Source organism: Barbus barbus (genome assembly GCF_936440315.1).
Source record: "Barbus barbus genome assembly, chromosome: 10".
Lineage (NCBI taxonomy): Eukaryota > Metazoa > Chordata > Actinopteri > Cypriniformes > Cyprinidae > Barbus > Barbus barbus.
Window position 1 is genome coordinate 21,998,470 of NC_136738.1, and position 26,476 is coordinate 22,024,945.

General features: G+C 37.3%; 2 protein-coding genes across 3 annotated transcripts; both read right to left on the reverse strand.

The window, feature by feature from the left end:
- Positions 1–1,529: 1,529 nt before the first annotated feature.
- On the reverse strand, positions 1,530–26,083 carry LOC306876193 (calsequestrin-2-like). 2 transcript variants are annotated; one of them, XM_079427191.1, is made up of 12 exons: positions 25,855–26,083; positions 5,987–6,246; positions 5,088–5,172; positions 4,338–4,438; positions 4,118–4,229; positions 3,657–3,730; positions 3,392–3,522; positions 3,244–3,289; positions 2,594–2,648; positions 2,390–2,490; positions 2,184–2,258; positions 1,530–2,081 (listed from the first exon to the last, which is right to left on the reverse strand). In XM_079427191.1, the coding sequence occupies exons 2-12, from the start codon at positions 6,221–6,223 to the stop codon at positions 1,863–1,865; spliced, it is 1,236 nt and encodes a 411-aa protein (XP_079283317.1). In that variant the 5' UTR covers positions 6,224–6,246; positions 25,855–26,083; the 3' UTR covers positions 1,530–1,862. The 2 variants fall into 2 exon arrangements, with proteins under 2 accessions (XP_079283317.1, XP_079283318.1); XM_079427192.1 differs by lacking the exon at positions 5,987–6,246 and having other exon boundaries at positions 25,855–26,078.
- On the reverse strand, positions 17,638–26,111 carry LOC306876192 (sodium/myo-inositol cotransporter-like). The gene is made up of 2 exons (XM_079427190.1): positions 25,855–26,111; positions 17,638–22,517 (listed from the first exon to the last, which is right to left on the reverse strand). Exon 2 carries the CDS (start codon positions 22,253–22,255, stop codon positions 20,126–20,128), a length of 2,130 nt encoding a protein of 709 aa, XP_079283316.1. The 5' UTR covers positions 22,256–22,517; positions 25,855–26,111; the 3' UTR covers positions 17,638–20,125.
- Positions 26,112–26,476: the final 365 nt, after the last annotated feature.

Below are 26,476 nucleotides of genomic sequence, written 5' to 3' on the forward strand. Positions count from 1 at the left end.
AGTATCAAGAGATTGACTCAATATAAGCACACTCTCATGATTTAGAGTTCACATAAGTGCAAATACAATGTACATATAAGGAGCGTAGGCCTACGCAAATAACAACTGAAAACAAATAGTTACAACAGATTTAGACCTCAAGGATACACAATCTTGCAAATATGCAGAGAGAAACAATGATCAAAATAGTCCTGGTTGGATTTCACAGTCTGAGGAATGTTCAGATGTCTGGTTAACTCTGAACTTGAGCATTGAGCTATAGACTAAGGTCCACTGATGCACAACATCCGAGGAGAATAAATATTAATGTCCATAAATGAATGTTTGTTACTGCAAACGGATCTTGTTCGTGTGGTGTGTATAATTCTTGGGTGTGGTTCTACAATACACAAATGAAACTAGTCAGTAATGGAAGTATAAAATGTGCAATTAATGCTATAACAGTTCAAAGGAAAAATGCTGAGTCGCGACAGCTCTTTAATGGCGATCGGACATGTCACAATTAGCAAAATATTTCACATAATACGTACTCATACTCTAGTATGAGACAAAATATAACTTAACAGTAGTATATCAACGAAAACATTGATGAAGAACAGTTAAATAACACTCAAATAGCACATTCAAATCCTCACGAAGCAAACTTCGGTGAGAGATTATTAACAGCATCGCACCATCAGCCGTCGATCAAGATCACAAACATTCCCTACAGTTCACAACGTGAAATTGCCGCAGAATGACCTCTTATTTCGGACCAATTCACAACTTCCACATGCCAGACAGCGGGACTGATTCTCTCCGTCATTGCTGAACTTCAGCCATTTTTCCAATGCTCTCGCGCGATCTCTGATTAAACTGCGCCTACTCAACTAGAGTAAATGACCAATCTGAATACAGTACAGCCATTTTATTATAAAGAACATAAACTGAACATGGGCTTTTCTACAGTAGACTTTTAAAAGTAGGCGCGTCAAGTATTCACTGTGGATTGGTTTGTGTTTGTGGCATGCGACAGAAAGATGTTCATGGAGACCGAGACGCGCCAGTGTTGACTGTAGTCGTGTTTGTCTGCTTATTGATTTAACCCATGTCGCAATGTATTGGAACTGTGTGAATTAGGGCAACTCACCTGGGCTGGGTGTATAACGATAACGATTGATCTTAGCAGCTAACAGCGCTTTCTACAAGTCATTTTAATAACGTTCGTTATTGTTTCACGTGCGTTTCCCAAAAATGCACTTAACACATTGGCACGTAGCTTTAAGTGCTACTTAAGAGTCCTACGTTGGTAAAGTGCTGAAATGTCAATTTATAGAACGGCTCGTAATTGTAGTACATGCTCATTTATTGAAATGTTAACTAATTTAAATGTTAATATAATAAAATATATAATAAAAATAATAATATATTATTGTATATAACATCTGCAAGACGTTATTTCCGGGTCCAATACGTGATGTGCTTAGCTGAGCAGTCTGTTCAGCCGATTTGTGACAAACCATATTAATATGAAAACCCATGAGGCCTTACATGTTTAAATAGGAACACGCTTCCTAGACCTGTTGTAAAGTTTTATTGTCTTGTGTGATTGATTACAGTAGAAAATGTACAGGAGAATAATAATTGATAAAGTGACAAAATTGCACTACAGTATTTCATTTGAATCGCTTTATCAAGTCTATTTCCAGTTTAGAGGTGATTAAAATAAATTAGTTTCACCTAGATAAATAAGAGACTTCTTTGGCTTGTATAATTTCAATTTAACATTAAGAAAACTCTGCAGTGCACAAAATGTACAAAATGATTTTGCTGTAAAAGAAAGCTATTTTTTGCAGATTTGTTTGAGGTTCACAGTATATGAATTATTCATCATCGTCATCATCATCATCATCGTTGTCGTCATCATCGTCGTCGTCGTCATCATCGTCATCATCATCATCATCATCATCGTCATCATTATCATCATCATCATCATCCTCTGTATTCACTGTTCCAGAGAGCACATCTTCTATCCAGTTTTCCAGCTCTTCAGGTGACGGCAGCTCATCATCATCAGATATCTCCAACCAGACACTGTCCGCCTGTCATAGAGGCCATGACAGTGGGACAGATCCAAACATGAGAAAGAGGGCTTTCATAATGAATTCAGCAGATCTGCTTAAAAATGAAAGTAGCGTACTTACATCTGTAACATTAACTACACCAATTTGTGGTCTGAAAAGGTCAACCTTGAAGGTCTTCTCCCAGTAAGGAATGAGCTAAGAAAGGAAATGTGAAGATAAAGAGGGGTTCAACTGAAGAAAGAATTTTTCTTCCAGTTTTGTCATCAAATTACAGTATTGCTGACTCAAAATATTGTCATGCATCTATCCAGACTTGTTTTAGTCACCAGTGGGAAGTTGTCTGGGTCAATCCACACAATACTCAGGTCTGGATTGTGTGTGTTGTCTCTGGCCACCTCCTTCAAAATCTCCAAGAATTCAAAACCATCTGAAAACCATATTCAAGGTTAAGTCCTTTTGATGCTGCTCACACTAAATGAATATCATTTGGATTTCTAAGGAATGAAGAGGTGCCCTGAAATTGTACATACCAGGGTCCTCTTCTTCTGCAAAGGCTACAATGTGAATTCCATTCAAATCATCCTCCTGCAAAAGAGAACTTATATTTCAGTATGTCATTGCTTTATGATATCCACAAATATTTCTCTGCTCTGCAACGGGGCTTTATTTTGCAGTAAAGCTGACTTTTCACTGTTCCACTTATTACATAGCCACTCAATAAATGAGTGCACTGGCAATGTGGACATACAATATTGATTTGGGTTTCAATTATTTTATAACTGGATATCTTAAACTGGGCGCTTATTAGAAAAAAAAAACAGTCAATTACAATATAAACAGTCCAATGATAATATAATAATATTAATAGTGAAGTCCTCTGGATTCATTTTTATGACAATCAATAACTGAGATGCAAGATGGCACCAGTCACGTTTGTAAAAAACAAGACAGTGAGTCCACAGTGTGATACGAGAGGCATGAATGTAGCTCTTGTTTAAGTTAATGTTTGAGCAGACTGAAACAGAGCACTGCCATGGATGATATTAGGAGGTATTTGACCACTAATGCAACTGACCAATCAAAAGAGTTTTCCAGAAAGCCATGTAATAAATTATGATAGTCATATAAAATATAACAATCATACAATTCCATAAAATTTTCATTTAAAAATATTGCTCACCCAGGTCTCAAACATGTCTTCTGCCCTGAGCTTTCTTAGAGTTGGTCTGTGGAGGTCAATAGATATCATCAGTATGAATATGATATCAGTATCAAATATCTGTCTATCCATCCTTGAGAATTTCATTAGATTAGCTTTAACTGATTACCTCCTGTGTTCGGATATGAAGGCCACCAGCTCTTCCTCTGAGTGTGGTTTGTCTGGAATGGTGACTGGTTCCTCCATGAAGGGCTCATAGAAGTCCACCTCATTCATCTTCAGAGTCAGCTCTTTTGCAACCTGAAACGCAACAATTAAAGCAACACATCTGCCATCAGTAATGAATTCTCCACTCCCAAAAAGAAAATAATGACACAATGATAGTTTAAAGATATTCTAAACATAAACAGAGATTAAAATAAAACAATACTCACAGATTTCTCAAAGGTGGCAAAAAATTTGATAAAAGGCTGAAACTGTTCAGCTGCCTCTTGGAAAGCAAGATAATCTGAGGAAACCAGAGAAAATTAAAAAATGAAGCGAGCATTTGTTTGTTTATTTATTAAAAGACAACTGGATCAAAATTCCCATTTGATCATAACTGGGACCTTTATTTTTGATAGTGTAGCCTACCAGAGTGGTGACTTGAAATAAATTACCTTTAAATGTCTACTATAGCTTGAAAGAGTAGTAGCCCACAATGCTCAAGAGGTTTCGTTGTGCATTTAAAAACATAACTGGAATGTACAGACATTTAAAAATGAATGTGTGAACATTTATTACATGGTATTAATTTTTTTGCATACTATGAGGTATTTGATTGGAAAGGGCAGAGATCAGATAACCACCTCTGAAGGATGTAACTGGTCCTCATAATCTACGCACACATACTTACGTTCAGAGTCAGGACTCTTGAAGAAACCAATGAGTTTGATGTCTTCTTCCATACGGTCAAAAGCTCGTAACTCCACAGCATTGTCAATGATCTCAACCGGATCTTCCAACAGCTGAAGCATGAGGGAGAGATGGAGGCAGAAAGTTAAAATTGCATATAAAAGCATTACAACAAATTAGATGTCAAGATTTATGATTTATGATAAATACAGGTTCTTTACATCCAAAAGGAATTCCACAAGAGTGTCTGCAGCGAGCAGGCCATCAAATTCAATCACACGGTCCTCCTTAAAGACATAGACGCTGCCTTCCTCATGCAAACCTTCCAATTAAACATATTTATCATCATTCATCATTGCAATGTAGCATATAGTCTACTGTAGAGTGTATCAGCATCCATTTATGCACAATTTGCAAAAAAACATTGATATTGTAATATAGGGTATTATTTTTTGTTACACCTGTTAAATTGAGATGGAATGAAGATTTGTTGGGATAGATGGCTGAAAAGTGTTTAAAATGTTTGGCAGCTTATCTTAAAGGAACAAACACTTTTTGGAAATAGGCTCATTTTACAACTCCCCGAGAGTTAAACAGTTGAGTTTTACCGTTTTTGACACCGCCAGACACGGAGATCGGCTGAATGGATTCAAAAACGGTAAAACTCAACTGTTTAACTCTAGGGGAGTTGTAAAATGAGCCTATTTCCAAAAAAGTGGAGTGTTCCTTTAATACTTCATGGGGCCTATAAATATCATGAATACATTTATAGCAATATAATTGTTAAAAATTTATTTAATTTTGGTAATTCAGTTTAAATGACTATTTTTTCTATTTTTACTGTTAATTTTATATGAATCACACTGCATTTCTACATCATCTAAATTTCTAAACATTTCAATGATGTTTCTCATTCAGATGCCACATCTATAGACTGTATTTGAAGTTTTGCATATGAGTTTTCACCCCACCTAGTTTCTTGGCAACCTTAGCATCTTTTTGGGAGTCAACCATTCCAAAGCCAATATCCTTTTCCTCCAAGACTTGAGCAGCTAACTGTGGGAAAAAAAAATCATGATTAGTACTATAACGTTTTATTTTTTATTTACTATTAGCTCAAGCCCCAAGGAAAGTGTCAAATAGAATACAATAAAATAAACAAAATTAAAGTTATATAATATATATAACCTATGTATATACATATATGTAGGCTAAGCGTGTTTAGAGAATATTAGAAGTACATGGAGTACCGCTGAGTCACACTGCCATCGTTGTCTAGATAGTGAACCTGTGAGCCATGAATTTAGACTTAAGGAGGCCACACTTATGTAATCATTTTAGAAGTGTTCTCGTTCCATAAATACCCACAGTGTTCTGCTTTCATCATGTAGTAGAAATGGCTGAATTTTAAAAGCCAATACTCTAGGACTAGTTTCCCAAGCCCACATTCAGAAGCTATCAGGTGCACTGAACATGAAGTGCCCGATTAACATGGTGACTGATGATGTCCACTTTTTAATCCAGATAAATACTTAAGTGAAAAAGAGATGTGAAGATAGACATGTCAGTCAGCTGCAGTCTGTGGGCCTCTAGCTGCACTGATATTACATACAAAAAATAGATTTGAACCTATATTATACATTTACAAATATGACATATTATATTTTTATTATTACATTTCATACTTGCAACCCATTTACATTAATATTTCATTTAAAAATACGAAATCTTTTAAATTATATATTTAAAATCATGTTTACTGCACGTCTATAGACAATTCCATGTTGCTTTTCTCTAAATAACACTCTCTGAAGTCCATTCAGTCTTATATCTTAAACCATACATTCACTCTTGTCTTGTCCTCTCTTACCTCTAGCACTAATTCAGTCATTTGTAACTGTTTCTGCAGCTCTTTTGCAGTTGGCAGAGGAGCGTGGTAGAACAGGCACAGCATGTCGTATTTCTTCAAGGCTTTGTGGTAGTTCTTCTCATTTATGTCCAGGACACGATCTTTGCCATCATAACGTGGGAATTCGAGGCCTTTCTCAGCACCAGCCAGGGTAGAAAGACCCAGGGAGGCAAGCAGCAGGATCCAGGTGGTCGGCATGGTCTATACTAGTGACTTAAGACCTTTGCAAAAAGAAACAGTGGCACTTCATGCAGCTCCACTAGACTCAAGAGAGCTCTGGTCTAGAAGAGTCACAAATAGGAATATAAGTCAAGAGTTTATTATAGAAATAATTAAAGTGGCAACCGTCCAGGCCTTCTTCCACCGTTCTTTCCGAGGGTTTGCTTGCCCTTCTTCTGAAAATTCAGCTTTATTCAGGCAAACCCTTGACTCTCTGCCTTCTCTCCTAACCACAGACAAAGAGTGGCTTGTGGATTGTGGTGGTAATAGGATGGGAGAGAGCAGGCAGGATACCTTACATAGCAGTGTTCCTCTAACCCTTTTTTAGGAGGCCAGTTGTTTCAGAGCTAAAAATACCCCAGTTGGACAGCAAAGGGACAAGAGCACTACGGAATTGTGATTAGGCTTCAGCTAATGACATTTGATGCTGAGAAGGGAAAGGAGTGATATGAAGATTTCACTGCAACATAAGACAGCTGTAAACAGGAGCAAATGGACTATTTCCTGTATGTTCATGTGTGCAAGATGGAAAACAGCTTGCTACTGATGACAAAGTCATTGTGTAAATTAGTGTACTGTACTGTAACCGGACACCTGTGTTTGTCTTTGTGTATGAGGTTTTTTTTTTGTTTTGTTTTTTGGTCAGGTATGTCCCTCTACATGTGTGCGCAAGTTAAGCTGAAGTGTACATGTGCTGTTAAATTTGGTGATTGGTGTTTTGGGCTCTACAAAGCCATTTGCACAAAAAGTGGCCAAAAGTCTTAAATGGAATCCCTAATGGAGGCAATAACCCTCAAAGACTAAAATTGTATGTTCTCTTAAAAATATATTCTAGTAATATTTGCTTTATTTACAATTTATTTATATATATATTAAGTTTACAATCAGTTATTAGAACTCTAAGAGGTAATTGAAGTCAGACTGTCATTCATGCTCCATTGAAAATTGACAAATGACAAAGAGCACCATTAAACTTTTTTAAGCATTATACTTACTTTATATTTTTTCCATTAGTTTTGAATGAATGAATGAATGCACACTGACTTCACTGAAACTATAATTAATCAAAATATGCCCACAGGCTTCTGGAAATATTCTTTTGTCTTAGTTCTCACACTTGTTACTTTTAAATCACATTTTATAACTGAACATTTGAAGTCTGTTTGATTTCAAACAGAAATGACACCAGCAACGCTCGTGCCCAAATTAAGATCAGCTGTCTCAAGGATTCCTGTCTGTTGCTTTAGACACAGCATTCCTAAAAGTTTCTTTCTCATACAGTCACAATGTCTCAAAAGTAGTCTTACAACATCAACACATAAATCTTAAATCAAACTAACTGCTGCTAACATGCTTTACAAATTGCTCATGTTAGGTGATTCAAACCATTTCCAATCCTGTCTGTGGTTATTTTAGACCTGTTTTATGACCACGTAGAAGGGCCAAGGGTCATTGGATGTCAGACAGATAACAAAACGCTGGAAGTATGCCTTAGTCTGGGAAGACCAGACTCCATCTGTGTAGTTGTGGTAGGCAATGCTCCCTTGTTCTTCACTGTGCTTAGTACTGATTATGTAAGCATCACAGTTAGCAGATGGCGTTGCAAACGTTTTTTTGTTGTTTGTTTGTTTGTTTAGGCTATGGTGGAACTTGGTGTTAATTCTCAAGGAATTTTGTCATGGCGTTTGTGACTAACTGTACAGGTGGAGGCTTAGATTTAACCAATCAGTAGAAAGAAAAACACTGGAGAGAGAACTTGGTTGTTCCTGTTTCTCTGTTCAGTCTTTGTCTCAACTGAAGTTGCTAAATCAAAAACCACTAGATGGCATGTGTTTCCCATGTCAGACTCATTTCCAGTAAATCATATCTAAGCTCCATTGAATACAGTTCAATTTTTTATGGTTTAGGGTGAGAAGGAAGGAAGGTCGTTTTATGTGTATGAATGAAATGTGAATGAAAATAACACCCCAGATAGTCCTATTTGTTTATTTGTTTACTTATTTCCAGTCACACATGTATGGTTCCTTTAGGTTTATCACACAAGATTTGAAGTTGACATACAGCGGTGTAGCAAACAATATAGCCATTAAAAAATTGCAGTACAACCCAAATTTCTCTCAAAATTGTCCACTGTTTTTGCATTTCTCAAAGCAATGTAAACATTTAGCATAGCTGAACATCCCAAATGAAACCGCTTTGGACGAATTTTAAATGCAGTGTTTGAGTGTTTTCTGTGTTGGTCTTTGTTGTTAGCACTGACATTTAAAGCAATTTAGCATACCTCACAAACACAGAGGCATATTGTTTGATTCAAGTACTGCAGTGGAATGGATTTTTTTCTTAATGTGTCCTCGTTACTGGCAACACTGAACTTACAACCTCTCAATCTCCTCGATCTCTTTATGTAATGGACATCATTTCTCAGTTCTATTTAGTTCCAGATTTGAACCAAGTGATACTCTGTGAATACATTACAAATTACAGATGATTCCGAATCACATCTGAATGACAAATGGTGTATGTGTACTAGTGTATGTACTATTTCAATTAATTAATGAATGGACAGACAGGTGATCACTTCAGCTACAGAATAAACCTGTCTCTGCAGAAACACGCTATATTTTCTCTCTTTTCAGCACAGAAAGGGTATGATGCTGTTCCTTTAAGACATACTCAAGGACAAAGTGAAAGAGTTTTAGAAATGGAGTAAGACAGAGAGAAAAAATAGAGGAAAGGTGATGGAAATATTTTACTTTCCAAAAGAACATGAAATGTTTAAACATTGCTGAATAACACAAGCAAGCAAGGTCAGATGTATCACTGCATCAGTTGCACATTTCCTCCCTTTTCTCTCACAAATGCACACATTTTCAAGAGACTGTCTATTTGGTTTACACACAAAGGGTTCTAAAGTGAACCAAAATGCATGCAAATAAAATGACACAAAGCATTATAGTAAGAACACTATGATGTTTAGAAAGCACTGCTACTGATTCGAATCAAAAGGATATTTTAATACATAACACAGTAAAATGGCCTGAGGGTGGAGGGGTATAAAATAACAGTTATTGGAGCAGAAGCATCGTCAGCTGAAGGAGAGCTTGTGCCAAAGGTCTCCAACCCTGCTCCAGCAGAGTTCAGCTCCAACCCCAATCAAACACACCTGAACCAGCTAATTAAGGTCTTCAGGGTTACTTGAAAATAACTGACAGGTGTGTTGAAGCAAGGTTGGAACTAAAGTCTGCAGAAAGGTATATATGTGTTACCTACTTGCTTGTATGACATATGTTTTGGATATCCGTCTTTCTTTGCTTATGTGTTTTGAGGTAGTGGTGGATGGATCACATGTTGGGTACACACCAGTATACCTCAAACCATCAGATTCATCCATCCAGTAAAACAAGGCCAAAGTACAACTCGCATATTACATATTAAAAAAAACAATGCTCCTCTGCAAGTAACTAGCAGTCTTATGCTTCAACTACTAGAGGGCCAATACATTGGGAGGGCCAAATTACATTGTGTTGCTTGAAAAATCTAAGTATATTGTAACAAAAAAGCTGCATTGAGATAAATTACTTCATTACTATTCATGAAAGTAAGATTGTTATAAATTACAGTTCATTTTTAAGCCAAGTCATTTGCATGTGTTTGCCTGAGAACCTGATCTAATGATACACTGGTTTTAATGGAGCTGTTATATCCTGCTTGTGTCAACTCAGGTAGTCTCCTCAGAATGTTAAATATATTAAAAATAAAGGTTCCAATTAGAGCTACACTATATTGCCAAAAGGATTGGGTCACCCCCTTCTAATGAACATGTTTGACTACTTTAGTCATTTCTATGTGTACAACTGTTAATGTTAAAACACAATGATATTCTACAGAATTGTGTGCTTCTAATTTTATAGCAACAGTTTGGACAGGACCCTTTTCTAGTTTAACATGACAGTGCCTCTGTGTATAAGGCACGGTTCAAAAAGACATGATTGATTCAGTCAGTGTGGAAGAACTTGACTGGTCTGCAGAAAGCCAAGTCCTGATCCCAGCTGAACACCTCTGGTGTGACTTTATATGCAGACCTTGAGCCAAAAACTCATCACCAAACACCAATGACTTGTATAGACACTATAAGGACAAAAGTGTTGGGACACCCCCTTCTTTAGAACAGAAAAAGGCACTAACAAAACTGTGCCAACAAAGATGGAAACATAATTCATGTATTTAAAAATTGTATTTCCAACTCTGTTGCAACAGTTTGAAAGTGTCTAAAATGACAGCACCCTTATGTACAAGTCATTGGTGTTTGGTGATGAGTTTTTGGCTCAAGGTCTGCATATAAAGTCACACCAGAGGTGTTCAGCTGGGATTAGGACTTAGACCAGTCAAGTTCTTCCACACTGACTGAATCAATAATGTCTTTTTGAACCGTGCCTTATACACAGAGGCACTGTCATGTTACACTAGAAAAGGGTCCTGTCCAAACTGTTGCTATAAAATTAGAAGAACGCAATTCCCTAGAATATCATTATATGCTTAAACATTAAGATTTGTACTGTACTGTAAATTACTGAAGTAGTTAAACCTGTTCATTAGAAGATGGTGACCCAATACTTTTGGCAATATAGTGCATATTGTTTTATGCATTCTGGTACTATACTATTCTGAACCACACATATCTTACGCACCAAAATTATCACTTCTCATACTGTCCTTTGTACTTTACATGTATGTATGTATGTTAAATGCTAACACTTATGCTTTGTCAGTTGTGTGTGTTTTGTGTGTATGTATGCATATATATATATATATATATATATATATATATATATATATAATATTACTTTGGATTTCTCCGAAAATTCTGAGAAGGTTACGGAGAGAAATGAAAAAGTACAATGACAGCATGGTAATTTTCCATGATGTCTGTCCCTTTTAGCGTCATAGTGCCTCACCCAGTTTCTGTCATTAGATCTGTGACACCCTCTATACCCTACACCCTTCTGGATTTTACCATGTACCATTTTTTTCACACTTTTTCCCCCTGAATATAACAGACAGGCTATACGTAGAAACAGGCCAAAGCTGATCGGAAGAAAAAAATGTCAAGAAATATGGTTTTTTAATTGCAAGGTGATGCTGAACTTTATATTTACTTGTGTTAGAAGTATCTTTAAGTACATCACATGTTTCACTAAAGATAACCAGTGAAGAAGAATTTACATTTATATTTAGTCATCTTAGACGCTTTTATCCAAAGCAACTTACAAATGAGGACAATGGAAGCAATCAAAATTAACAAGAGCAATATACAAGTGCTATGACAAGTCTCAGTTAGCCATGTAGCATTTATTATAATTATATAATAAATAAAAAGTATTGCTGTCAATCGATTAAAAAAATGTATCGCGTTAATCATAGTCCTGGACTGTGATTAATCACGATTAATCGCAAATTTAGAATACTAGGATTTACCTGTAAATGTGTTGAAATAAATGGAATGCATGACAAACTAGTTTAAGGAAACAGAACCTTTCACATCTCCGCCAGGAATGAGACATAATCCTTATTATTATTTTGTTTTAATTCAACCATTATCAGCCTTTATATTGGCAATAAAACATTTACCAAGCCACATCGCTTCAATCCCAGTACACATTTACCCAACTATCATCAAAAGTATTTCTAAATAAATACAACAAAACATTTTCTTGCGACCTTACATGAAGTATTATGATAAAATGCATTATGAAGAAGAATTGGACCTGTTCTGCAGGTGCATTAAAGCTAACATTAGCATCATGCTACATAAGACAATTTATGAGATTAATAGCACACTTTTACTCAGAACTCACTTTAAACCACCATCGAGTGTTTGTAATAGCTTCCTTTTGCGATCACATGTGTACACATACACATACACTTTGGGCAGCCGCGGTATATAAAAGTAGCCCAAAAAATGCAACCCAGGCTCTGTCGCAGCATAAATGGCTGCCCACTGCTCCGGGTGTGTGTTCACTGCTGTGTGTGTGCACTTTGGATGGGTTAAATGCAGAGCACGAATTCCGAGTATGGGTCACCATACTTGGCCATATGTCACGTCACTTTAAATTTTTCCCGTGACTGTATTTTCAAAATAGCCCAATTGTGCAGGAAAACCACGACCCTGGCAACACTGGTTCGCTGTACCCTTATCAAATATGAGTATACATCTCTCTCTCTCTCTGACTCGCTCTCTCTCTCTCTCCGCGTTCGCTTCACTTTCGTCTAGCCCGGCGCCTCATAATCACACAATCCCTGCATCCCAATGTGCATACTATCCACCCTATCTGCCCTAAATAGTATTGAAAATTACTAATATCACATAGAATTTAGGATGGATAGTGTGCACATTGGGATGCAGTCAATGATTACATTACACGCTGCGATGACGGCAAGAATTTGGGGTCAAACCTTATCAAACGATTAATTTGCATTAAAAAAAAATAAAGATTAATTTTTAATTTTTAGATTAATCACATGCGTTAACGCGTTAACTTTGACAGCCATAATAAAAAGTCCGACTCTCTAACCATTAGGCCACGACTTCCCAGAGGGTCAAATAAAGATGGAAGAGATGTGTTTTTAGCTATTTCTTGTAGATGGCTAAGGACTGTTGGGCAGGTCGTTATACATGGGAGGACAGAGATCTTAAAAAGCACAGCTAATGATTAGAATCAAAAGGAACATGTAATATGTAACACAGAGAATTGACCTGAGGGGTGTGGAGCAATGTAACATTCCAAGGTACTGAAGCAGAAAAACAGCAGCATGAGAAGAAGGTAATGACTGGTCATGGGCTGAACATCATCAGTTATGCAGGCAGCAAGAGTGGATGTAAGCGGATCCATCTTTATACTGTCAATTTAAATAGTAACTTCAGTAGCGTTCAGAAGTTAAATATGTGTTCTGCACCTTGTGCTAATCCGATTTGGTCCTCTGATGACAGAGCATCAGTGTGGCTCCTTTGAGGTCTGTTACCACAGGCCTGAGCTCACTCCTAAAGCCTCTTGATTAACCCAGCATCCATAAATATTTATCTTTTCCATTCAGATACCATTTTGTGGAATGATTGCATTAGTTGAGGAATCTCCTGCACAGCGGAGCCGCTTAACCAGCCATCTATATTGAATTTGGGGAATGTGTGGCATTTGTGTTTGTTTTGCAGTGGGTTGTGGTGAAGAACAGTATGAATCATCATATGAGATACTGAACAATGCTGTTTTCCATGTGTCTATGCCCTGGTGTGTGATTGCTTGTGGCAGGTTTACATTACTGTATGACCAAAGGCTTGACAGAGATGTTGTCTTTGAGGGATTGTTCGCATTGTATGATTCACTTATAACCACAAGCGTGATGAATACCTTTCAATATTGAGGTTAATTGTCATTTTTATACATAGACAAAAACAAAACAGTTTATTCAAAACATTTAACCAACACTGTGCTGAATATCTTGTATCTGGAAAACAGTAAATTTACAACTGTTAAAAGAGTAAAAAAATTGTTTTAATATGACAGTACATATATATAAGCATAGTTAATATTACTGCATTAATATATAAGGGAATGTTCCATATTTAATTTTTTTTTCATTTATTTCATTTACTTCATTACATTGTTTTGGGGGTTTTCTTTGTTTTTTTCTTTTTTTAACTGTGTGTGTGTGTGTGTGTGTGTGTGTGTGTGTGTGTGCGTGTGTGTATTTAATTTTGTCAAAATTATTACATTTTAATGATTAAAAATAATTTTTATTACTGTTGTTATTTTTAATAGGGTTACAAATGTGACCCTGGACCTTAAGTCTTAAAGGTGCCATAGAATGAAAAACTGTCTTTACCCTGGCATATTTAAATAATAACAGTTCTGTACATGGAAATGACATACAGTGAGCCTCAAAAACCATAGTTTCCTCCTTCATATGTAAATCTCGTGATTAAAAAAGACCACTGAAAAACAGGCGAATCAGAACATAACACCGACTGTGACGCAACAGTCAGGATCACTACGCCCCCAACATTTGCATAAACCCGCCCTTGTTCGAAGCCGGCCGAACCATCAGAAGCTCTGCAGGTATTGTAAATAAACAAGCGCGGACAACAGCGAAAATAACACAATAAATTTTATGTTCCAGGCCGTGCAGGGGGTGTGAAGTGCAGGGATGGGTTGGTGTCTGTATTCAGAAAGGCACAGAAAGCCAATAACGCGAGCCACTAAAGGGACATGGTTAGCTCCTTGCTAGCGGTAGCCTGTTACAGTACATAAGATTTCTCTCTCAGTAAGGAGAGATGAGGATGATGGCGAATGACTTACAGATCCTGAGCACCACTGACAAGCATCTGATCTTGTGAAATGTGTGGTAAGTACTGTTGCTCCATAATGTAAACATAGTTTGTGTGATCGTGTCTCTTGAAAGTGAAACTATAACGCGATCGATGGATCGTTCAAAAGCAATTTCAATGCCTCACATATTAATAACGGCTCCCTGATGCCTGCGTTTTATAATACAGTATAATTACCCGAAGATATAACTTCGAGAGAAAGTATTTAAATATATATTTTCCTCCCTGTGCTTCCTTCTTGCTGATGAGCCGTACTGTGAAACAGCCAATCAGAGCAGAGCTCAACATTGAGCAGCACTGTGAAACAGCCAATCAGAGCAGAGCTCATTATTATTCATGACCCTGCCAAATAAGCCAATAACAGACCGTTTCATTCTAGGGAGAAATCCTAGGGTTGTAAATGGACATGTAAAATCATTTCTGGAGATTTTTTGCCCTTACCTAAGCCACATACCTTCTGTGTAGATATCAGAGAACAATTTAAAATACTGTATCAATGCATTCTATGGCACCTTTAAGTCGCTGGGGTATATTTGTAGCAATAGCCAAAATACACTGTATGGGTCAAAATGATAGATTTTTCTTTTATGCCAAAAATCATTAGGACATTAAGTAAAGAGCATGTTCTATGAAGATATTTTGTCAATTTCCTATTGCAAATACACAATATTACCAAAAGTATTGGGTCACCCCCTTCTAATGAACATGTTTGACTACTTTAGTCATTTCTATGAGTACAAATCTTAATGTTAAAGCATATAATGATATTCTAGGGAATTGCATGCTTCTAATTTTATAGCAACAGTTTGGACAGGACCCTTTTCTATTCTAACATGACAGTGCCTCTGTGTATAAGACACGGTTCAAAAAGACATGATTGATTCAGTCAGTGTGGAAGAACTTGACTGGTCTGCAGAAAGCCAAGTCCTGATCTGATCCAAGTCCTGATATCAAAATGATACCCTTCAGTTTGAAATTAATCAAAAAGGAATTGTGGATGATACAAGAATGACATGCTTGAAAATGTTCTCAACAGCATAAAAGATGTGCTATTATGTAAGAGTCATTTCATAATCAAATGCTTGAGTTGTCATTTACATTTTATGGTGAATCATACTTCAGTGTCGTGGTTGTTCGATTTTTATTTGCAAATAAAGATAATACCACAATAATATAATTTTGCCCAAACCCATTTGGAGAAAACTGTATTTTTTTTTTTAAATCATTTTAATTCATGAAGTAAATTTCCTCATAACTACAGTAATTGGAAGTTGCACCATTTTCTTCAAAAACAAAAACAGCTCATTTCATTCAAATGTCAATAGCTTTTATTTAGATGGTAACATCTAAAAAAAAAACATGATTTGTAAAAGAACATAGACATAGTCTAATGGTAGTTTTTTTTCCCACAAGTAAAACTTTAAAATAAGCTTTATGAATTACATTTACAGTCACCCTTGCTTGCAACTTATTTGCATGCAAAGTGCATTCTCTTATTTGAATTGGTCATTAACTGGAGAGACATATTCTGCCTCAATTATGTGCAATTCACAGCTATGACCTTTAAATGTAAAAATTAAGCGGTCAGTCCAAATGTGGACGTCTAATATATGTAGAAACAGATTCACTGTTTTTCCACTGTTGCTCTCTGGCTGCAACAATGAACAAAGAGCAGCACACAGCATTGTTTTGCCAGTACTTTTCCATTGCCTGTAGTAGCAGCACCAGCCTCAGGAGGAAATACAGAGATAGAAAAAAGGTCATAGTAACATTAACCAAACATAGGAGCAAATAAACGGGTATAATTTTTCACAGAACAGCTCTGTATCTGATAAGATGCTGTTAGGCTGAGTGGTAAGAAAGAGGTAAAATATTGCATGTTGGATGGATGCGATCAGACTTTCCACTGCATGTTGCACTTCTCAGTACTGCATTCGTTCTCATCACTCTCAAGTCCAACAGTCTTGTCGTAATACTTTGTTTCTTTACTCATTGAAAGTAGTTCAAACCAGATATGGATAGAGATTAGGTTAGACAAGGTTATGCCTTTGATTAGACTAAGAATGTTGAATCTCCCATACAGATGAAACGCCAAGCAGCAGGCTGCACTGCATCGGCTTGGTTTGAAGAGCTTGCAGCATATGTCATATATTTTGAACATTGTCAAAACAGATTCCTGGAATATGTTTCTGTTTTTTATCTTTCTCAGAAACATCAAACAGAGTATTGACACACCCTAACAACCATCAGGGCTTTGCCAAACAAAGGTGCAAGGTGGAGGTTGGCTCAAAACAATTATTCACCTACGCATATTCATCTTCAAGAAAGTTTTCCACTCGGTCAACTCCATTCCTAACGTGCATCTGAATGCAAATTAAATGCAAGCTGTCAGTGGAAAAATACTGCACAGACAAACTGTCATGCTGTGAAGAGAAAGAGAGAGAGAGAGAGAGAGCACTGCGAAACTGTATCCTTTACAATTCACTTCAGAGCAATGCAAAATCTGAAATCTTTATTTTATATTCTTTCAAAGGCAAATTTATATTTTACATAGCCCACTAGTGTCTATATATTTCTGCTAATATAACTACTAAGTGACTTTATATACAGCTTACATGCACTGTATATGTTATTGAAATGGTTGATTCTCTCTGTGTGTGTGTAGGAGTATCTTCCTATTGCAGATGGATTAAAATATTTATGCAGAATATTAATTTAGGGGAAAAAACAAAAGGACTAAATAACTTTATGCACAATTTTGCTTTAAACATTTTTTTGCAATTTTGCTAATGAAATTTTTCTTCATGCAACAAGAAAGGATGATCATCTCTACAAGACATTACGGAGCCCTGAATGACTGATAAGCAAGACTGTAAAACTGTCATTTTGAGATGCAGTAGTGTTTGAGTCAACTGTTTGGAATATGACAAAGTAATTAAACAACATGCAAGTAAATGGCACAGTATATAAGAATTAATGTCAAATAACCAAGCTCATACAGTTTGTCGTTTTTAAATGAATGTCTTTTTATTCATATGCAACTTTTGATAATAAAAGTAGCAAATGCACAATGTACAAATCATTTGTGTATTTTTGATAAGATCAGAGATTGAAAGCAATAAACTCCATATGCATCGTTTTAGCTCATGGAACTCGATAAAATCAGATTTCTGGCAACACAAGACATCATAAGGAATGTACACACTCAAAACTAAATCACAAAACAGAAATATTTGAAATCCACACACCATCAATGACAAATGATTCAATACAAACAAAACATGAGCTACTGAAAACAAATAAACCAAATGAACACAAAACCCTTTTGTTCTTATGAAAGTCCATGTTAAAATAAGTACCTCAGAGAGTGATGTTGAATGAAATAATGTAACAGTCAATTACAGTTCACATTATCAATCACTAAACAAACAACATAAGTGCCTTCAAAAAAGACAGAACCCCATCATCATTTCACTACTAAATGAATGGATAAATATTCAAAAAGGATGGTTATTGGTTTGAAAATCTGTGGTGTATCCAAAACCCACAATCAATTCCACACCTTAAGCAAGTATAGTATTGCCAGAAAATGCAACAATTTTCCAATTTTCCACACAAAAGTCCAATGTGTGGTAAAAGGATGCTCTGTTGGAGTATAAGTCTACTATAAACAACACAAGAAAACTGATTATTTATTTTGTAATCTCAAGGAGATCATGTCAGGTTTGGATGATGAAAACAATGAATTTGCATCAATTAGGCCTCAGATAATCTTTGTAAATTTCATTACAGCTTATGCAGTGATATGACTGAGCTTTTTTCCCTCTGAGATGGAGAATGAACCTACAAACAAGGATAAGATGAGCTGATAGCTGTAAAGAAATAGGAATCACTTCAGTAACATTCACAAGGACCACAAGCGTACAAATCAAACCTTTAATTTGGGGAAAATAAATATAAAAGAACACGTCTACTGAACATTTTCTTTTTATTCATGTACCTATTTTACAAAGAGATTATCTGTACAAAAATGGATTGGAACATATGATTTGCATAGATTTAATTTATAATATAAAACAATAGCTCTCCAATGACTTTATCCCCATTTTATTTGGAATGATAAAAAGTGACTTTTTGAAGGCCCATTTAAAAAAAAAAAAAAAAGTCATCTTATAACTCCTTTGACATAACTTCTTGAATTCAAAATCATTACATTTTCAAGGTATTAATACAACATTGTGAACTTGTACTTAAAAAAATAAGTTACATCTTTCTAGAAAATCCTTCACACCCATCTCAAGGCCATCCAGCCGTTCCCCTTTCTCTGAACAAATAGTGCATTCAACAGCAAAAGATCAACAGGCAATGCCTGTTACTGCAGCCAATCAAATTCTTCTTCTAGAAGAACAAGATATTATTTTGCGCAGTCTTAATGTTTTGGGATATCACATTATCCATTATGATATCAGTAATTAACACATTAATGACAGTGTTCCCCTGTGGGAGTTCTTCCTGTGGCAGTTCTTATGGTCATTTAGTAACATCCATATAACCAGTTTGTGCATTTCATAGTTGAGTTGTTTTGTAGTGATAACATCTTGGAAGTCTTTTTTTTCACATTAAATGTTATATTTACAAAAAGCAATGTCTTCACGGCTCTGCACAAATGCTTATGCTCCGCAAAAAAAAGGCACTTTGGTGTGTTTGTCCAATGAGACCAGGTAGCAACCAATATAAAGTAATGAAAGTACAGAAAATACAGCAAACTACACAATTACAGTTTCAATTTACATGAATAGACCTAAACACTCGCTTGTATTTGGGAATGTACATTAGGTTTAATCATACAGCACAACACCTTAGTGATACCCATTTAAATAAACATTTTGACATTGTGATAAATTTCCCACCTTTTCTCACTGTAAATTCTTACAATTTCTATCTCACATTAAAACTTTGGAAACCCTATTCCAGTTACGCAGGTGACAAATTTAAAAGTGAGGTCAAGTTTTAGAAATTTGGTAGTCCTAACAGTGTGCATATGCAGAAGACAACTTCCTTACACATTTACATACTAGGAGTGGTCTGTTGAATGAATAAAATGGCTGGAGGCAAAAAACTGACCTCATTTCGGTTTGGAGTAGTGCACACATTAAGGCAAAATTCACCAAGGAGTAAAAATAGTACATCCTACATTACCTTAGCTCAACCAAGTATGAACTATAAAAAAGCTACAGTTTCAATAATGCATTTGGTTGCCAACATACCACAAAGAACAGCTGAATTTTTCAAGGAGATATCAGAGAACCAAGGTAAAGGAATAAATAACTTCTATCTTATTATGACTCAAAACGCTTAAAGTCCCTAAAAGGAAGTTCTAAGAAGTAAAATAAACCACACTGTAAATATTACAGACACGAAATGGCTTATAATAACAACAAATAGTTCATATAAATCTGCTGTCTTTCACACAGGCCTTATGGTAATTCAAGATCAGCATATTACAAGGAAAAGTACACAAACATGAAAACACCCACTGAACAGACAAATACCAGGCCTAAGTTAAGTAAGAGCTTGATCTTAGGAGGTTCGTGAAGCATTTCACGGACAGCTCCTTCATCTTCTTCAACCACTTTGGGTTCGACAGCAGATGTTTTCTCCTTGTGACAACAAATGCAGCCAAACACATGCAGGCAGCTCTCTTCATCACACTTGCCTTCATTCTTCTGTTTTACAAGATTTGCATGACCATTGGCATACAGCTCCATCGGAGTGGATACCTCTGTGCTGGGGGTCATGGGATCTTGCTCACAAGGGGAGGGCATAAGGAGTTTCATGTCAGCCCCATCAAGACATCTATCCTTCTGAACGTCTTCTGGAACATCTTTCTTGAGAACACCATTGCCACTGCCATTAGTGAGTTTGTACATCTCCTCTCGTTCACTCACAGAAAGGCGCTTAAGTTCTTTCAAGCCCCAGATTGTGGTACGCTTGACCTTCTCCTCTTCTGGTGGAGATGTGCACAGACTGACACACACTGCCACCAGCCCGGAGAGCCAAAACAACCCGGCAGCAATGTACATGTAGTGGACATCTGTGATGAAAGCCGGGCGTTCATCCGGCTGGTCACATTTTGGCTCACGATATATGAACCCAAGGAAGAGGCGGGTAGTGCCTAGTACGAACCCAGTCATGCCGCCCCAAAATGCGCCGGTCTCATTGCAACGCTTCCAGAAGACTCCAAGGAGAAAGAGGGCAGCAATGGGTGGAGTGAGGTATCCTGCCATTTCCTGGATGTACAGGTACATTTGGCCACCTTGCATCTCAATAATGACAGGCACCCAGGCGATGCTGATAGCCACCATGAATATCACAAAAAACCTGCCGACGATCACCAGCTCACAGGAGGTGGCATATACACGCAGCATTTTATAAATGTCCAGTGTGAAGATGGTACTAGCGCTGTTAAAAATAGAGTCTAGGTCACTCATGAGGGCAGCGATCATCACAGCCATCATCAACCCTCTGAGACCCACCGGCATCACGTTCATGACCAGCCGAGGGTATGCGATGTTGGAACAGCCAGCCTGACTGCCGCACACAGCCATGCAGTGCTCTGGTCCGATGCATGCCAGCTCATTGGGGAACAATATTCGTGAGATCATTCCTGGAATAACGATAATGAACATGGGAAGGATCTTAAGCATTCCTGCCATAAGTGTGGCGCCTTTGGCATGGGCGATGTTCTTGGCGGCTAACACTCTCTGGACAATGACCTGGTCAGCACACCAGTACCAAATGGATGAGGGTGTTTGACCCAAAAGGAAGCCTGGCCAAGGGATGTCCTCATCAAGCGGTCCTCGTAGGAGCTTGAGGGAATCTGGCTTGGGATGGATTCGGCAGGAGTTTGTGTACTGGAAGCTGAAGTTGCTGTTAGCCAGGATGGCTGTGACATTGGGGATCGCCTCCATGTATTTTTCCCGCACCCCTTCCAAACCGCCGACCTTGACCAGGCTGATGATGGTAAGGGTTAACGCACCGCCAATCATGAGCACGGCCTGTAGAGTGTCCGTGTAGATCACAGCAGCCAGTCCACCGGTTACTGTCAGCAAGGCTGTCATAGAGATAAGCAAGATGATCGACAGGTAGAGGTTCCAGCCAAGAGACTCCTGGATGAAAAGAGCTCCTGCATACAAGTCCACTGAGAGTTTAGTAAAGATGTAGAGCAGAAGTGAGAGGGCTGCAAAGTAAATCTTTAGCCTCTTGCCCCCATAGCGCTTGGAGAGGTACTCTGGCATGGTGTAAACTCCAGAGTAGATGTAGACTGGGATGAACACCCAACCGAGCAGCTGCAGAAGCAGGAGGGCATTGAACTCCCAGGCACCCACGGCAAAACCACTGGCTGCACCAGAACCAGCAAGTCCAATGAAATGCTCGCTGCCAATGTTGCTGACAAACAGTGAGGCACCAACCACCACCCAATTCATAGTTCGACCTGCCAGGAAGTAGCCACGGACAGTGCTACGGTTGGCCTTCCACATGACGAGCAGACCAATTACAAGCACAAGCACAAAATAAAGTGCAACTACTGCAATATCTGCTGCCTCCATTTCTGGTCCCGTTTTTAACATGTTTAAGCTACTGTCACAGTTCAAAATGTAATTGTCTGCAAAGAATTTAGTTTATTTGGGAAAAGATGCAAGCAAAAGCAAATAAAATCCCTTATTCCTTTGGTTTGCTGTCTTTCTAGAAGGAAACGGAAGCATCCACCGTCTGTCAGATGAATTTCTATTTGGTTAGTGTTTGGTTTTGATTTGATTGGTTATCCAACGGTGCTCTCATTAAGCACAAGAGTTATTTTGGGGAGGATGTCTCTGGCAAGAGTTTACATTCCTGCAAGACAGCAAACACAGAAAGAAAGAGAGAAAAACAGGGCATGAATTAGATCAGGTGTGGATCAAAAAACTAAAGCTGATTTGATTTTCCTCATCCCATTCATTATTACTACGCATTGACTATAATTACCACAAAACAAGTAAACAGCATTACGATAAAGATTTTATTTGTAACATTGTTATAATAGTTTTTCTGAATATATACAATATACAAGATTTACAGAGGCAGAAAAAAGAAATAAAACATTTTATCAATTTACTGGTATTGAACGATATTGTTTATTTAATTGTGCATTCTCATTTGCCCTATTTTACATTTAGATTAACAGTGTTATTAGTATTTTAAAATTTTAAGTGAGGCAAATTTACACACTGTTAAATACAACCTTTAGTGAATCTCAAAATTAACTTAACTGCCTAAATTCATATAGAATTTTAATATCAATGTATCTTAGAAATAAATAACAGCAATAAAAAAAACTGTTTAATTCACTTTGTCCATTTTCAAACATATGATGATAAAATAATAACAAACATTCATCATAATAATCATTTACTCCAATCAATCTTTATGAAAAGTTTATTTAGACCTCACTTTCAACATGTATAAGAATTCAGCTCACATTTTTTGACAATGTTGTCACATCTTTGTTTCCGATCATCGCCTGACTTTAATGCTTGCATAACTTGGACATACGCAAATGTGCCGCATCGCTTCCCAATCCACTGCTCTGCCATCTGAAAACTATACCAGTTCGGACTTCAGGCACTAATTCCTTGTGAATCATAGGGCAGATTATTGCATAACACTACACTGGTTAGTTCTAACAGCTAACTTAACATCCCATCTAACAGCAAGCTAAAGGTCATGCTGCAAGAGCCCTAACAACTACAGTTTGGTCATATAATGTTGAGGTTTAAAGTGGAAATGAGAAACAACGGTTTCAGAGTAATCAATGGTAACACACTACCAGATGCTTATGCCAATAAGCAAAAAAAAAAAATCTCAAGGAATGTCAATAAACAATGACTCCTGCCACCTATTGGTGTTACTGTGAAACTGCTCCTGTAACTCTTTTAAACTGCATATGGTATATGTATATCTGATGTGTGCTGTCAGAACAATGCCAACTCTGCTCCTCTTACATTACAGCCCAACACGGGCAGCCATGTGCCCAACCCATACCAAACAAAATCCCTTATCACCAATCTAGGTTAAATCCACTCAAAGAAGAAAAAAATTATTCACATTCCTCTTTACTTTCCTTTTCATAGCCCAAGCTTTTTGTAAACCAGGTAGGTTATGCTCTGCCTGTACTTCACTAAGTTTTCACCTATACAGATTTCTCAGACATATGCATATGCGTTAAGACAGTACAGGTCTAGAATTACTATATACGATGATGATTACACCCGTACCTTTCATCAAGGCTTTATCTATGTATAAAAGCACACCAACATAACACCATGATACTGTAATTGTATAACATGACCTGTGCTGATGTTATCAGGTTGCATTTGCTCGTCAGCGTTGCTATAAATTTATTATAACTGACAACACATCACAAATGACAAAATATTAAGTCAATACTATAAAAAACTAAGTGTTAAAGGGACAGTTAACCTAAATTATGTCATTTACTGACCTCATGTCATTCCCAACCCTGTATGACCTGCTTTCTTAAGTGGAACACACAAACAGATGTTAGGCAGATAGACAGTCTTGGCAACCGTTGAGTTTAATGTATAGAAAACAATGCAAGTCAGTCACAAATATTCTACCTAACATCTCCAAGAAAGAGTGTCAAAACAGGGGCGTAAACGATGACAATTTTCATTTTTGAATGAATCATTAGATCCCTTTAAATCTAACAACATCCAGCCAGACTGGGATAATCTCCTTATGGATTCTCTGATTGGCCAAGAAAAAAAAAAGGAAAGGGACTTGGCGTGGGAGGAGGGGTGGTAAAGGAGGAAAATTTCCACTTGCAGCCAACTCACTTACTACAAGCACAAACGTGCTTTGGTATTCAATGGCAAAAGACAATTTTTTTCACGGCAATGACTTTCAACTTTCAACAAAAATACAAGACAGTAAATACAGGAGGAGATGTTTTAAACCTTTTAAGTATGGGTGACTAAATCTACCCTGCTTCAAAAAAACTAAACAAAGCCCTATTAAGGGAAGTGGTGTGTGGCCAAGTATGGTAACCCATACTCAGAATTTGTGCTCTGCATTTAACCCATCCAAGTGTACACACAGTAGTGAACATACACCCGGAGCAGTGGACTCCGATTACACTGGTTATTGACTCCGATTACACTATTGACTCCGATTACACTGGTTATTGACTCCGATTACACTATTGACTCCGATTACACTGGTTATTGACTCCAATTACACTATTGACTCCGATTACACTGGCTACTGACTCCGATTACACTGGTTATTGACTCCAATTACACTATTGACTCCGATTACACTGGTTATTGACTCCGATTACACTGGTTATTGACTCCGATTACACTGGTTATTGACTCCGATTACACTAGTTATTGACTCCAATTACACTGGTTATTGACTCCGATTACACTATTGACTCCGATTACACTGGCTACTGACTCCGATTACACTGGCTACTGACTCCGATTACACTAGTTATTGACTCCGATTACACTGGCTACTGACTCCGATTACACTGGCTACTGACTCCGATTACACTGGCTACTGACTCCGATTACACTGGCTACTGACTCCGATTACACTGGCTACTGACTCCGATTACACTGGTTATTGACATCATCTCATGTTAGGAAATGTGTCGATTAATTCTGCGTGGAATTTTACGACAGTGAGTGACAGGAGAACAAGCCACTGCGACTCCTGCGAAATTTCTAGAAGCACCGCTCGCTGGAAAGAGATGCTTTATGCTGTAATGTTTTTATAGTGACCATGACAGTCGTTATTTACTCACCTTCAAAACCTGTACGACCTCCTTCCTCTATCACCAGTCATTCTCAAAATGATTAAAGCTAAATAATAAAGGTGAATAGTTTGAAAAGCTGTCACGCCTCCTTTTTTAAAATTAATTTTAAATGACCTATTCATTTAATTCAAGACGTATTCTGCGTCAAAAACAGCATCATAAAAAGACTTGATGATTTATCCTGCAAATATTTACCACTAAATTACGAAATTCTTCCAATATGGCGAATTTGTACTGTGCAACAAATACAGTCTCTTTTCAAGTCCGTATTTGAGTGGCTCATTGGTTTAGTTACTTTCAAAATTCCTGTTTGATCAATACAATAGATACACTTGAGATACAACTTACCATTTTCATGAGAAAGTCTTGAAATAAAGAACTGAGCAGCGCGTGCTAGTAAAATGAAGGAAGGGCTGCACGCGATGTGAGCATCAATTTCTGACAGCTTCAACACGGAAGGAGGCAGGATGCGTTTGTTGTCAAAAGAGGTCTTTAAGAGTTCAGAAATGGAAGATTTCATTCCCTCGGATGAATGGTTCCCCAACCGCGCCTCCGTCCACTCTTTATGTCCCGCTGTAAACGCCCTTGTTGTACTTTCGGTGTGTAACCGTGACGTGGCCATGGCAGATACTTTGCATATTAAACCACGCCTACTATATCTAACAAGAGCTTTGTTCCATGACTTATCACCCCTTACTTAACATTGGAAACTACTAGAAATCGCCTTCTTTAGCCACGGTCAAACCTCCTGGACTAAAGGAGAAACAGAAAGGCCAAGTCTAAGTCTCTTAGATACTGCAGACAAAAGAACAATCTGAAAATGCACCATAAGGTTCCTGAATAGTGGGGTTTACAATGCTCATTAAGAATGTTATTTACTAAGTTTGTTTAACTTAGTTTTACTGTATGCATGCTATCATTTAATCCAGCATAGCAATAGATTTTACAGTCTTTCTGTCATTAGGAAGTA